Genomic DNA, 13,973 nt, shown 5'->3' on the forward strand with positions numbered 1-13,973 from the left:
CGAGTACATCTCTGCCAAGGGAAACCCAAGTGCCTCTGAAGGTATTTGCCAGTACCTGTGATGGCACCAGCAGTCTCTCTAGCATGCCAGTGATGTCCATGTCCTTCAGGGGTACAGTTGGGAAGCAGATGTCCTGCCAACACTGTGACTGACCAGTTTTGAGCCACAGGGAGCAGGCAGATGTACAGCCAGGGACTTGTGCAGTACAAGTGTGTACTGCCAGCAGGGTCAGTGAATCAGTTTTTGAAGAGCCAGTTGGCAAAATGGAGCCCAGCAGATTCAGTGTTTCTAGAGGAATAAAGACAGGTGTTTCCATGTTCCTTCCCTCCCCTCCCCTCCCCCTTGCTCTGAACACGTCCCCCATGTGTCACATTCAGAGTGTCAGCATTTCAGGCCTCCTGCTCTCATGGACTCTTCTGGGACAGTTTGATGGTGACTGTTTTCACCTCGGTGTATTCTGCCAAAGCATACTCCCCACTGCAAAAGAAAAGAGGGACAAAAGGACAAACAGTTGTTGAATGTTAATGTGTATTTCTCTGAGAGAAGAGAGTTGTACACATGTGCATTTCTGACATCAGGTCATTAAAACCAGATCTGAACAATTTACACCAGCTATCCACTTGTCCCACCACCTCTAATAGCCACCAAGTACATGCACATAAGTACATACAATTACACCGTGTTGTGAGGGAAACACAGAGTGCTCTGGTCACTGTAACCCACAAGATGATGCTTGTGACTCTGCCTGTGCAAACTGAGTGCTGCTGTGAGAAGCCATACAAGAGACAGCCATGTACACACAGCTATTGGTGCTTAGACAGCAATTAAAGTTATTTTTTCACCAAAAGAAAGCTTCTATCTAGCATGTCATCAGGAGGGCACAGTTGCTCCAGAAATGCATATTGATGAGAGAGCCCACCCCTGCATTATGTGTTGGTTGGTGATAACTGGCTCTGTTCCCAGGCCCTTCCCATGGGAAACCTCTGACATCCTTTAATTAGCCAGGCAGTCAGGCAAAGCAAACCATAAGGTCTCAATATATAACTATGTCCCATCTGAGGATTAATTTATTTGCTGTGCTTAGCAAATGAGGCACCTGAATGTCTCAGAGCAGCAGATGTACCAGAACAGTTACTGGAAATGGTTTCTGGGATTAAATCTGGCTTGTGAAAAAAAGGTGTGTTAGATTCCTCTGAGGAGTCTGCTGAATAGTCTAAGAAAACCTGTCTCCTATACAAGAAGAAAATTAAGATTTAAGACAATGTCTCAGCTCTGTGTGTAACTCATGGAGTGACCTCGGTTTAAAAATTTCAGCTTTAGTAACTATTAAGAGCTGAAGTGTCTTGGCAGCCTCACTGCAACAGGTCAGGCTGGGGGAGAGGGAGAGGGAGTTCTTGTGTAATTTAACAGCAACCTGGGAAGGTGGCATGGAGAATGATTTGGGAGATCATTCCTTCCCACCTGAACAAGGAGCAATGATACAGCAGCCAAGAGAGGCACAGACACCACCATGGAAAGATGGAGCAGGTTTGGGGTGGATACCAATGTCTCCAGCCATGGTGCCACACTTCTCCCTTCATCTAAAAATCTAACTAGTATGGAAAAATGCTTGCAAGTGGACTTGACTGAACTGGAGCTATTAAAAGCTCATAAAGCAGATGAAGGTGCTCCTAAAGGAATGCTTTACATCCATGCTCTACTGGCTTAGCACCTCCCTGTGGGGCATGCTGCAAGCCTGATTAAACTTTAAAAGCAAATTCAACAGTGTTTTCACAGTCACAAATGTTATTGCATTCACCACCCACACAGAAACAAAATACTGAGCAAAACTTACAGTTCTCTGCCATTGCCTGACATTTTAAAGCCACCAAAAGGAGCCTGAGCATAGAGCGCATTGTAACAGTTGATCCTACAATAAAAACATCAATTTTAGAAAGACAATTCAATACCAAGGAAAAGCAATATGATGACAACAGCAACAACACAATAAAATCTGAAATCTCTCTGTTTTCTCTGTCATACACTTGAGAAATCAGATTATTGCAATAAAATCTTCTTTTGCTGCAGAAACAGAAAACATCTGAGTAGTTCTCAGTCTGACCTACATCTTGCTTCATATCCTCTAATGGCAAAGACATTCATGCTTGAGCTAGAATTTATGCCATGTTCAGAGTCATGATTAAAACAAATAGTTCAGGGTATTCCCTAATTTATTAAGCACATTCTGAAATGAACGTGTTTATTCAGCTCTCTAAACACTCACAATGAGGCCCCAGCATCCCCTTCCAGGTACAGAAAACATTTGGACTGTGTCAGACAATTGTGTCACAGTAAAATAAAAGCACTGGGCCCATTTCTATGGATACTTGGTAGAAAAAGCTGATGCAGACACTTCCCCAGCACTTCAGTACGATCAAATGACTGAAGGTCATGCAGCAGAGGCATGGCTTGTGCTGGAAGTGTGCACCTCCATGTGTGTTCAGCACATGCATCCTTCAAAGCCCAACATCCCATTTTTATGTAAATATGTGACTGATTCTTCTGGTGCCAACTCTTAAAATTAATCTTCTACATCAGAATCAGATACCAGATCAGCTTCCTGTCCTGAGTGGGAAAAAAATCAGGATTCCATCTTTGAAATCATTCTAATATAAAATAAGAAATTTTGTACGCAAAAATAGCTGCTTTTCTTTGTGACAGTGGTGTGTTGCCACCTACTGTCCATACTGGTTTGTGCAGCAAAATCCCATCTGGTGCTGGCAAAAGATCATGAGAGTTGCTTTTTGCTGCACACAGGGTTTTGGAAGGCACAATGTCTGGTGGAGCTTACTACAATCCCAACAAAGAAATACCTCGACTGAAGGAAAAAACAGTCCATTTCTCAACATGCTGTCTGGACTCACCACCTCATTTTGAGGAATGGATGTTGCTTCTGAGCAGAACATCAAGAATTAGGCAGGCTACTAATCCATCTTAACTGCAGCAATTTGAGAATCACAGATATTCTGAGTTGGGAGGGACCCACAAGGATCACGAAGTTCAACTCTTAAATGAGCGGCACACATGGGGATGGAGCCCACAACCTTTATCATCTTACTAACACGATTGCAAGTCCTAAATCCCTCTCCCCTCCCAGGAAACAAAGCCCCAGCCCACCCTCTGTTCCCAGGCTGCTCACCAGACTGTTCCTGACTGCAGAGCTGAAGCCAGGGTTAAAGCTCTGTCCAGGTTCTTGGTGAACACTGCAGCTGTGAGTCCGTACTCGGTGCTGTTGGCTCTTCTTATCACTTCTTCTATACTCTTGAACTTCATAATTGGCTGAACTGGCCCAAAAATCTGCAGATATCAATTAAACTTTAGTACAGGAAGGCATCTGCTAATCATGGTAGTTTTGAAGTAATCAGAATCAGATGCTCTGTTTGGATAATATATTTAAAATCTTATATTTTAGCCTTCTAGGGGTCACTGATGGAGTGTCCTAAAAGCTACTAATTAAACTTCAAAGGAAGCATTGTGATGTGCTGTAGTAGTTAATAAATGTTAAGATCCAACAAGTAATGGATCATCTGTAACAATCAAAATAAGCAGAGTTAGATCTGGACAAGTTACAAATGATTCATCCTTACTCCATTTACAACTCTCCTTTTGAACTCTGAAGCTGAGTGTGCTCAAGTAACAATTAATTTATTTCAAGGACTGCAAGTTTTCTTCCTTGGTTTTAACCCTGATTTTGTCACTGTATGCATTTTATTTGCATGCAGTGCATTAACCACATCTGTGTTCGACCACAAACTTGGCTTCCCAGGTTGCCAGTAGAAGCAACAGCCATACAGAAGGTTTCCCAAATTTTGGGATGGAGTCTCTCATTGGGCACAGTATCAAAGGTGGAGCCCTTCCTTGGTCTGCAGGCTCTCACAGCACAATAAAGCCCATTGAATGTGAGACACAGACTCATTTGGGCCACTTTTAAGCTCATACAAGGGTTTATAAATGTCTTTGTTTTGGGATATCCAGGCTCTTATGTGGAGCCTTAATCCTAGGCAAAGGATGAACATGCATTTGCAACAAAACTGCCAATGAATGGAACTGGATAAGCTTTGTGAATCATGGCTTGGGATTTGGAGTCAGTTCATTAAGAAAAGGTTTGTCATGGGATTTTCAGCTCTTTTTCTCTCTATTTTTAGCATGTAACTCATGCCCTGACTGACTGATATCTTTCCCAGGTTCCTTAGAGATTCTGTGGCAGATCTGAGACATTTAAACATCTTGCCAGGAGTGAACAGCAAGCAGCCCCATAAAAAGCACTAGGCTAAACTTTAAACTACAAATGCCAGTTAGACTTTGGCAACTATTTATTTTCCATTAGGGAACATGATGAAAAGTAGATTAACTTCTATTTCAAAGGAATATCACAGCATCTAATCACATGCAGCTTGTTCAACATTTCTACATATGAATAATGAAAGCCAGAGTATTAGATCTGCACTTTGCTGGCTTTGGCCATGTTTTCATACAGGAAAGAAATAGTCAGCCTCAGGAGATTTTGCCATGAGAATGGAATCTGGGATTGTTTCAGATGCTAAGGCTGTTTCAGAGAACTTCAGTGGCTGTTCCTTTGCTCCTTACCAGCATCAGGTCCCAGAGTTCTTTTCCCACTTTTCTGCAATAAAGCAACCCCTTCTCTACAAAGGAGGGGAGTAAGAACATACATTACACTGTTCATGGTCACTGGCAATTACAGGGTAAATAATTGCTCCAGCCTGCCACAGTGTCAGTTATTTTTACTCAGTTATTTATATTTAAAATTAAGGATTCAGACAGAACCTCTCCATTACCACTATTTCTGATTCTGAAGCAGCATTTTCCAGGTGATTTGTACTGTACCTCCTCTTTGGCAATTCTCATGTTGTCAGTGACCTCTGAAAACACTGTAGGTTTTATAAACAGGCCTCTGTCTTCGATGGCAAGACCTCCACACTCCAGCTTAGCCCCTTCTTTCTTCCCACTTTCTATCAGCTCCAGGATTTTATCAAACTGTTTTTGGTCAATCTGTCAGCACAAAAGGAAGGAAACAAACAGCAGCACCTTTATTATCACGGTTCCAGAGAGGAGTCATGGAATGTGGCCCAGGGGCACATTTGCAGGGCACTGTAAACTGGGTCAGTTTATAGTTCAGTTTAGGATGTGGCACTCAGGGAGTGAGCAGGGAGAAAGACAGGACATGGGCATAGCTCTGAGCCACAGGAAACAAGGTAAAGTCACATGTGACAGTTTAATCTGATTTAATAGTTTGCTGCCACATGGAGGAGTCTTTCCCCTTTCCCTTCCTCCCTGTCCTGGATGTGTGCTCCCACAGCTCACCTCACTGGAGCTCTGGGATTTCTCACCTTCTCCAAGCATGTAAGATACTGGTTTATCTCAGTAGCAGTGTGAGAACTGCCTGAGATGGACTGGAGAGCTCAGCCAGAGATCTGACCAGCAGCAGAATCACTACAGGAGAGGGAGGGCCAGGATCTAAGAACTATTAACTCAGTTTTGCTGCAGTGTGCAGCTTCACCTACAGCTCTCTGTCCCCAACTGGAAGAGCCCAGTGAGCTCTGCCTCCATCTCCTTCCACAGTGCACACTCCACCAACAGCCTCAAGATAAGCCCTGTTGGTGGGGTGACTTCACAACAACTGCTGCACCAAAGCCTTGCTTTTAAAACCAGAATCACTTTTCACAGTTCTTAGAAACTGGTATAATCCTGCATTTTTTTTTCCTCTCTCACATTTAACTACCTTTTCTAACTCCTAGCTATGGAGTAATCGCAAATAGTGAGAGCTGCTGTCAGCATTTAACCAGAGATTTCTGTAGGGGTGGGGAAAGGCCAGTCCAGTGACAGGACCCTGAGGCTGCACAGCTGCACCAGGACTTGGAGGACACATCATGCACTCCACAAGCACAGTGTGTCCTGTGCTGGGAACAGGTGCAGAAGCCCACAGCACTTCCACTCACTGCTGACCCTTCTGTGCTCCATGTACAGCAGTGGGCTGCAGAACTGCAGGTTTCAAACAAACAGACCTGGCCCTTGACACGATGTGGAATTAAGTGATGAAACTCCTCAAGACAGCACACTGGAGATAGTAAAACACTTAGAGATGTTTTTAAAAAGAAAAACTCAAAAAAAAGCTCAACAAATTTATTGAGGTGATTAAAGAAGACTCCACCCACTGGTACAAGGTGTCTTGGAAGGCTGGGGGATTATTCTGATTGCGAGGTATCTCCAGATGCTTGTTCTGGCTCAATCCCCCTCCCTAGGCATCTGGTTTTATTTCAGCAGGGCCAGTTGCCAGTTGGGACTGTTTACACGGAGTGTTCCACACTTGACTCCTCCAGATTACAGACTATATCCTGTCCCTAGTTAATCCTGACCACACACAATCCAAGTTTTCATGCTTTTAGACAAATATCAAAGCTGCAGGATGGTGTCCTTGGGATACTTGGGGTACACATTGGAAACAGAGCCCAGCACATCTCCAGGCAAAGAGATGTGTGAGCAGCACGTGCACTGTGCATGTTCTCAGTGCTTGTGTTCTCTCATGTGTTAAGGTGCTACCCAAGGACACACTTAATTCATGCTACTGCCCCAGGAAATGTGTGTCCTGCTGTAGGATACAGTGTCACACTGAGTTTGGCAGGTGCCATACACATTGTCTATTTGTCTGGTTGCTTAGTTGCCAAGCGTAAATAATTCGAAAATATCTGCAAGTGCTTTCCATCCTGGCATGTCTGTGATCCAGACCAATCCAGTCCATCCACTTCACATCACAGAAAACAAAACAAGGATATTTATACAGCTGTAACTTGTTGCAAGGCAAACTACAGTTAGATGAAAAGACACTGGGGAAAGAAAACATTTGTAAAAATGACATGCAAGGGTGGAACTGTTTGTCATTGTAACTAGAGCTTGCAAGGCTTGTTTAAATTCTGTCCCCTACTCCACTATTATTTATGGTTCAAGCACTGAATTCTATTAAAAACACATGATCTGGTAAAGCAAATTCTACTATTTGTTCATCTAATTCAATAGGGAAGGGAGCTTCTAAGGATCACTGCAATACTGAAAATCCGGGAACCCCCAAATCTTCATCTCTTGCTTCATTTCAGTCAAGACCACAAGGAGAATTATTTCCATGTGCAAACCTAGTGTTTGTAATCCTACAAAATAGCCCACAACTGGGTCCAACAGGCTGTTGGACACCACCCTTTCAACTTAAATGTTTTATTTTCACACTTTATTCCTAAAATGCATGTCTACAGTATAAGGAAAATATTCACTGTCTTATAAATCAAATTACATGTTTTGGGCTGAATAATTACTGGCTAACAAGTACTACAATTAGGGCTTGTTTTATTTCTGTAGACTGGATCTTGCAGTCCACAAATCCCAGTATTTGGGTTCTAAAATAACAAAACTAGTCCAGGCTTGTTCTAATGTAATCCCTGTTCTAGTGCCCCAGGATGTCAGTCTCATCTAATGCAGTTTGCTGCTCACAGTGGTACAATGCACTGGTTAACCAGTTTGCCATCTGTGCAGATTTACTTTATTGCTTCCTGTGATACAGCAGCCAGGAATCCAAAGTCTAAAAATGCCTGCATTTGAGATTGGCACTCTGCTCAAACAGTCCTGAGCACCCCTCAGGTTTCTTGTGGTGTCCTTTGAATTCCAGCCAGTCAGCACTGCCAGACACATGTGAGTTTTGAAGTCTCACCAGAGGCATGCCTCATTTCTGTGTAAATTTAATGCTGTTTAAAGTTGACCTAATTTTAATCAGAGCAGCACAGTTTATATCAGCATAACCCAATGCTGCAGCTGACACAGTCTTTTCCCACTGCCATGCCATGAGCATCTATGTGAGCAATAACCCACATCAGGGGACTGACCTGAGCAAAGCCTTTCTTCCTCACTTCCAAAAAGGCTGGATTAGAGCTGAATCAGCCAGTTCCCCAACCCAGTGCAGTGCAATGTAGGAACAAACAGCTGCACATGGGACCACTTTTCCAGGAGTGACTTACTTCAAATTCTTGTGGAACAGGATTGTCATCACCTGCAGCTGATGCAGGACCAAAGAGATGATGAGCTACAACCACTGTCAGCCTGAAGGTTGGCTTCATCCCCTTCCCCTTGCTGGCTCCTAAGCCAGTGACCATCCCACAGTGGGATCTATGCAGCATTCTTGTGATGCTGTTGTGTATGTTCACCCTGCCTTACACCAAAGGAAAACGAAAGCAACAGGCTGGATCTGAAGCATCTGATGGGGAGAGATGAAGAAGATAAATTATTTCTCCTGGTGATTCTTCCCTTGTCCATCAGTTCAAGATAAAAAAAAACCCTCACAGCCAAGCAGGTTACTTCAGGAACAGAGAGAAAAATTATCTGGAAGCTTCACATTTGAAGAGTAACTTGTGGACAAGTGTGAATCTTTGCTACTTTCAGAGGTATTTTTAAGTCCTTGTGACACTGCATCATTTCTCTCCTCTGCTTAAGTTTCTGTATGTGCCCACAACATAGGCTCCAGAGAGTGAGGAGCCATAGCTGCAGAGGAAGTGGTTGTCCCTTTGAACTGGCAACCACATAAGAGCTTTGGGATTTACAGTTTCCTCCTACTCCCTCAACACCTTCCCATCCTGGCCTTGACAGCTGCATACACAGAAGTTCAGGTGTGTGTGGGTGTTCTCTCTCTCCTACAAGTATAACAGGTAAGCCAGAGCAGGAAAAAAGGACAAATAGTTAAAATCTGACCAGACACTGCTATTCCAACTCTCTGTTACCCTTAATAACAGGTCTGTATGCAAAGGGTCTCCCCTGAGCCACAGCAGTGACCCCAGAGGATGGAGCTGTGCCACAGTGCACCCTGGAAGGGCTCTGCCAGCCTGGCAGGAGCTGGAACAATGATTAAATTAAACAAGCAGCCCAGTTCAACATGCTCCAACCACTGCAGGGTGTTTCACCCTTTAAACTCACAACTGAATGGATTCAGGAGCTGTTCTTGTGGAATCAGTGTTTGAGGGTCAGCTCATCTCTGCTGGAGCAAATCTCAGCATGGGATTCTCTTCCTAAGAGTCCTGAGCAGTTTGAAATCTCTAGGCAAGTTACAGGGCTGGATGCAGCCTCAGCATGAGCAGGGGATGTACCTCATCTTATTCCCCCTGCATGAGGGCAAGCAATGAGGTTTTACCATGCATGAATCATGTGGAGATTCAGATCCAGATAAGGAGAGGCAGATGTCCTCAGAGCCACCCCTTCTCTGAGGGATCCTACACAGACAGCACCAAGGAAGAAAAACCCACAGTGCAGTACTGAGAAAAAGAGGCCTTGGCTATAGGTTTCTGGGGACTTGCTTTATTTTTGGTACCAAACAGTGGGCCTGTTAGGAGATCTGACCTAAGGATCATCTTCCCCCAGAGTTCTACAGCACAACTCAGATTGCCTCAAAAGGAAAAACTAAGAGGAAGGCTCTGGAAGTATTGAGGAGGCTGGTTCTGACAGCAGTTTGGCATGTTTCTTCCTCCTAATTCAGCTGAAACTTCTCCAAAGGATCAGAAAGGCAGCAGAGGAGGAGAGGGAAAGTGAGGACTCAGGAGTCTCTGGGCTCTAACTACTTGTCATCACCCACACAGCCAAGGAGCTGAATAGCCATTTAGCTGCACTCTTCTGCACAGAGCTATGGCTCACTGCAACATGCTTTGTGTTACTGCACCAGGGAGACAGCCCCTTCCATAAAGCTGGATAAGAACTGAATTAAATACATTTGTGTTTTGAAAAAAATTACAACATAACATTTCAACAGTTGTGATTAATTGATATTTAAAATAGAGAGGAAAAATAAAGCCACGATACATTACTCACCCCTCGGCACTTCTGCTGGGACCGCGTCCGTAAGGATAATATTTACACAAGGAAAATTATACAAAACCACAACCAAAAACCAAACAACAACTACTCTCAGACACACACTTACCTGGGGCCCTTGTTCAGTTCTGGCATCAAAGGGGTCTCCAACCAGTCTCTTCTTGGCAAACTCCACGCTGCGCTTGACGAACTCGGAGTAGATCTGCTCCTCCACGAAGACGCGGGAGGCGGCCGTGCAGCACTGCCCCTGGTTGAAGAACACGCCTTGGTGGGCACATTCCACTGCCAAGTCCACTGTGAGAAGACCCAGGAGGGAAAAGTGTTACCACATGCACAGTTCCAGCATTCCAGTGTTTCCAGACTTGTTGTTTTCCCTTCTCTATGGAAAACCTCTTTAAAAAATGCTGACAATGGTCCACACCCATGGAAGGCACTCAGAGGGCCTCACTGCCCCCAAACCAGATCTTTTATTGCATCCACCTCCCTTCCTGCCTTTTGTCTTGAGGTCTAGTTGGCCATAGTTCCTGATGCTTTCTTCCACAAGGACTCACTGAAGGCAGTGATCAGTTTTTCTTGCTCTGGCAATTCTTGATACCATGCATTGGTTCTTAAGGACAAGTTTCAGTCATGATTGCTCAGAAAGCAGCATGCCAGCTTTGGCCAGCTCCTTGCAAAGCTCACAATTAGCAGCTGGCACAAATATCTCTGATTTTCAATGTGTGCTGTGCAGGACTGGAGAGGATTTTACTGAAGCCAAATAGGATTTTCCAACCATTTTGGTGGTCACAGATTAAACATATCTCCTAGTACTACTGAGTCATGTAACAAAATTGCTATGAAACACACAAGATGAGCCCTGCAGACCACCAGGATAGAGGTGAAGGCTGGATTAGATCAGCTCCTACAAAATTCCCCTGTCACAGGAAAGCCTGCAGAGGGGCTGCTTTGCAGAAAACTGCTCTTCCCAGGGCTTGGCTCAGGCTCTGCAGCACTGCCAACCAAAGAGAAAGCCCACAAACAGCAAACACAGAAATACAATATTTAACTGCAACTGCAGCCATCCCCAGGGAAAGCACCACAGGCCATGGGAATGATCCCCATGCTGGGGAAGAGCTCCAGGAATGCACAACTACACCCTGCCCTTGGACACAGGTTTCCTGCAGCCTTTGGGGTGGAAACAGCAGCCCTGTGAGCTGCCAGAGGACAGCAGAGACCCACAAAGCCCACCACCCTGGATCCTCTGCCAGCAGCCCATACTCACAGTCTGCATCTGCACACACAATGCAGGGGTTCTTCCCTCCCAGCTCCAACGTCACCCTTTTGAGGTTGCTCTTAGAAGCAGCTTCTTTGATCAGTTTTCCAACCTGCATCAGTGAGACACAAAGAGGACATGAATTGTTTCCCCTAAAATCTCAAGTGTGATTCCAACAAGGGTGGAAGAGCCTGGATGGCAGCTGCAGCAGGTAGGGGTCAGGGAGAGCACTCTGAAATGCTTTGAGTTATCTACTGCTGTGATGTGTTGGGTCAAAACCAGCCCCAGAATTAAGGATTGGTTTAGGCAGGTCTGAAAGGGCAGGCTGTGTAGGAGAACTACTTCTGTATCCTGCTTTCAGAATTTAGTAAACTAATTTTGTTAGAAACAGTATGAATTAAAATTATTTGGGACCTTTAGGTGTTAGGGCAAGATAGTTTCTTAGGAGTGATATAATATTTGAATTTGTTCATATTATAACTGTTTTCTTGTATTTTACCTTTGCACATGGAAACCTTACCTTCATTTCTGACTAAAACTGCTCTTGCCCTGGAGTGGAACTGTGAGGAAGGAAAGCATGGGGCAGCTGTCTGGCAATTACAGGTCTGCATTTCTCATGGTTTGCCCTTGTTACTCAAGCATGACTCCTGAATCCAGGAGAGTTTTTCTCTAGTCACTCAGAGCTTAGGCCTAGAGACAGCAGAAATAAGTGATGCATCCCAGCTTTGCAAGAGGCATTACTGCAGGCTGGCTGGCCAAAGAGGAGTGAGTTAATAACCTAAGAGAAGAGATCTATATGAGAAAGTTCTCCTGGAGTTTAAGATCAGCATTTCCAAGCTGGCACTGAGCCCAAGTTGGGGCTTAATAACTAAGTCAAAATATATTTTGAATTAGCTTCACTTCCTGGCTCAGAAACAGTAGCATTGTGCTGTAAATGCTGCAGAGATGCAGCTGAACTCACAGATGGGTGGAGGGGGAAGAAAACACTTGTAAATTACACATGCATTAGCAAAGGCTCTGTCTCCCTTGGTGTTTCCTGCACACCCATGGATTAGGAGACAAGCACAATGTCTACAGGAGTTTTTTGCCCACAGGCTCCAGCAGCTGAGATTTTTCTCCTGCCACTAATCCACTGGATACTCCTTTTTCATTAAAAACCCAAACAGATCCATGTGGGCTGGATGAGTCCATAAGCTCTATTGTTTTCACACAGCTAATGTCTCATCTGGGCTAAAAGTTTCTGATCTAGGATTTGGAGAGAAGCATGTAACTGAATAAACTCCAAGATCAGACCAACTATCAGGAGAGGAAAAGCTCACTGTGAACTTTTACTTTATTGTGCTCTGCTTGTTCCCATGATCCCTGTACAGAACACAGGCTTAGCACACCTTCTCCTGTGGGATAAGCACAGGATGTGCACAAAGCCACTAGATGGTAGTGTTGGTAAATGCTGCAGCTTTTGAGTGTTTGGAGTTACCTTCACCGACCAAGAACACCTTCCAAGGTAATTTGTCATCATTACACATTCACATCACACTCTGCAATGACGAGGGCAGACTTAAGAATGGATGAATTTAGCAAATGCTCAACAAGAACAGTGTTCCTCAAAGAAGTAAGAGACTGAATTTGCCTCAGCTGCCCCCACTGGTGTGAGCATTTCCATTCTTTGGACACTGCCTCTATTCTGGAGGTGCAGATCTACTGCAAGAAACGTCTAAAGCAGCCAGTGGAAAAATGTTCCCATTAAGCAAACTTTTGTTTGAGAATTTTCAGCAGTGATTACTGCAGTCAGATTTGTTTGCATGTCTCAGCTCTGTTCAATTCCATGGTCTTGGCCAAGCCAAATGTACTTTTCCCATGTAGGTATGGAAGAGGATGGCTGGAGGTGATTGATAGTGCAGAGGTCTTGTGGCCACCCCTCTCATAAACAAGCCAGACACATCTATTTACAGGAAAAAAAGCTAAATAGAAGGTGCTTTACTGTGCAGGCCTCAGAATGAAGCTCAAATGTTAATCCCCTCCACGTCAGCAGAGAAGGCCTTGGGCACAAAGCCATGTTTTTATTTAAGTCCTAGTTCCTCAGAGGTAAATAAAGCCAAGGAAGAATTGTTCAGGGCTCTGACTGACATGTTTTCCAGTTGCAGGGCAGGACTGGCAGGCAAACATGCCCAGCAGCTCCACTGGGTCAATGACAAGATGTTAAGTCACTGCCAGCCTGCCTTCCCTGACGTCAGAGCCCCTTTTCCTACAGTCCTTACAGAAATGTGGTGGTTTGGCAAAACCCAGCTCTCAGAGATGTGGGATTATTACAAGCACAAGGATCTGAATTAGACAAATAACAAGCACTTCTGAGAAATCCTGTCACATGGAATGTGCCAGAGGAAGTGCTGGTTGTACAGAAGTCACTGACATTTCTTAGGTCCAGTCTTGTATGGATGACAGTTTACAAGAGAAAGCAAAGAGGAACAGCAGGTGTCTTTGAGAAATCCATCACCTACCTTGGTTGATCCAGTAAAAGCAATTTTATCAATGCTGTCATGGGTAGAAATTGCAGCTCCAGCTGTGGGGCCATAGCCTGGCACAATGTTCACCACACCTGGAGGGAAACCCACCTGAAACAGAGATTAAAAACAGCTCTGCAGAGAATTTGAGAGCACAGCTCATTTCCCAGGAAGCCTGGGTTAGTTGTACTACACTCCTCTGAGCTCTCACCAGATACATCCCTGTTTTCCAGACTTCCCAGTAACATGGCTGCATGCTACCAGCTGCAGTAGACGTGGGTGAAACTAACAGCCATGCTTAGGAAATGCCAAGTTTCAGTAAGAAT

General features: G+C 44.5%; 1 protein-coding gene across 2 annotated transcripts in view; it reads right to left on the minus strand.

Annotated features, from left to right (window-relative positions):
- Nucleotides 1-387: 387 nt before the first annotated feature.
- Nucleotides 388-13,973, minus strand: part of ALDH1A3 (aldehyde dehydrogenase 1 family member A3) — a 30,730-nt gene continuing 17,144 nt past the window's right edge. For both annotated transcript variants that reach the window (XM_054272745.1, XM_054272743.1), the window contains 7 exons: nt 13,645-13,758; nt 11,156-11,258; nt 10,004-10,188; nt 4,885-5,049; nt 3,179-3,336; nt 1,835-1,909; nt 388-477 (listed from right to left, as the gene is read on the minus strand). In XM_054272745.1, the coding sequence (XP_054128720.1) occupies nt 405-477; nt 1,835-1,909; nt 3,179-3,336; nt 4,885-5,049; nt 10,004-10,188; nt 11,156-11,258; nt 13,645-13,758 (873 nt within the window). In that variant the 3' untranslated portion in view covers nt 388-404. The remainder of the gene's footprint in view (nt 478-1,834; nt 1,910-3,178; nt 3,337-4,884; nt 5,050-10,003; nt 10,189-11,155; nt 11,259-13,644; nt 13,759-13,973) is intronic.

The sequence above is a fragment of the Melozone crissalis genome, unplaced genomic scaffold (genome assembly GCF_028551555.1).
Source record: "Melozone crissalis strain CALT ecotype California unplaced genomic scaffold, PUWL_Pcris_2 ptg000014l_1, whole genome shotgun sequence".
NCBI lineage: Eukaryota > Metazoa > Chordata > Aves > Passeriformes > Passerellidae > Melozone > Melozone crissalis.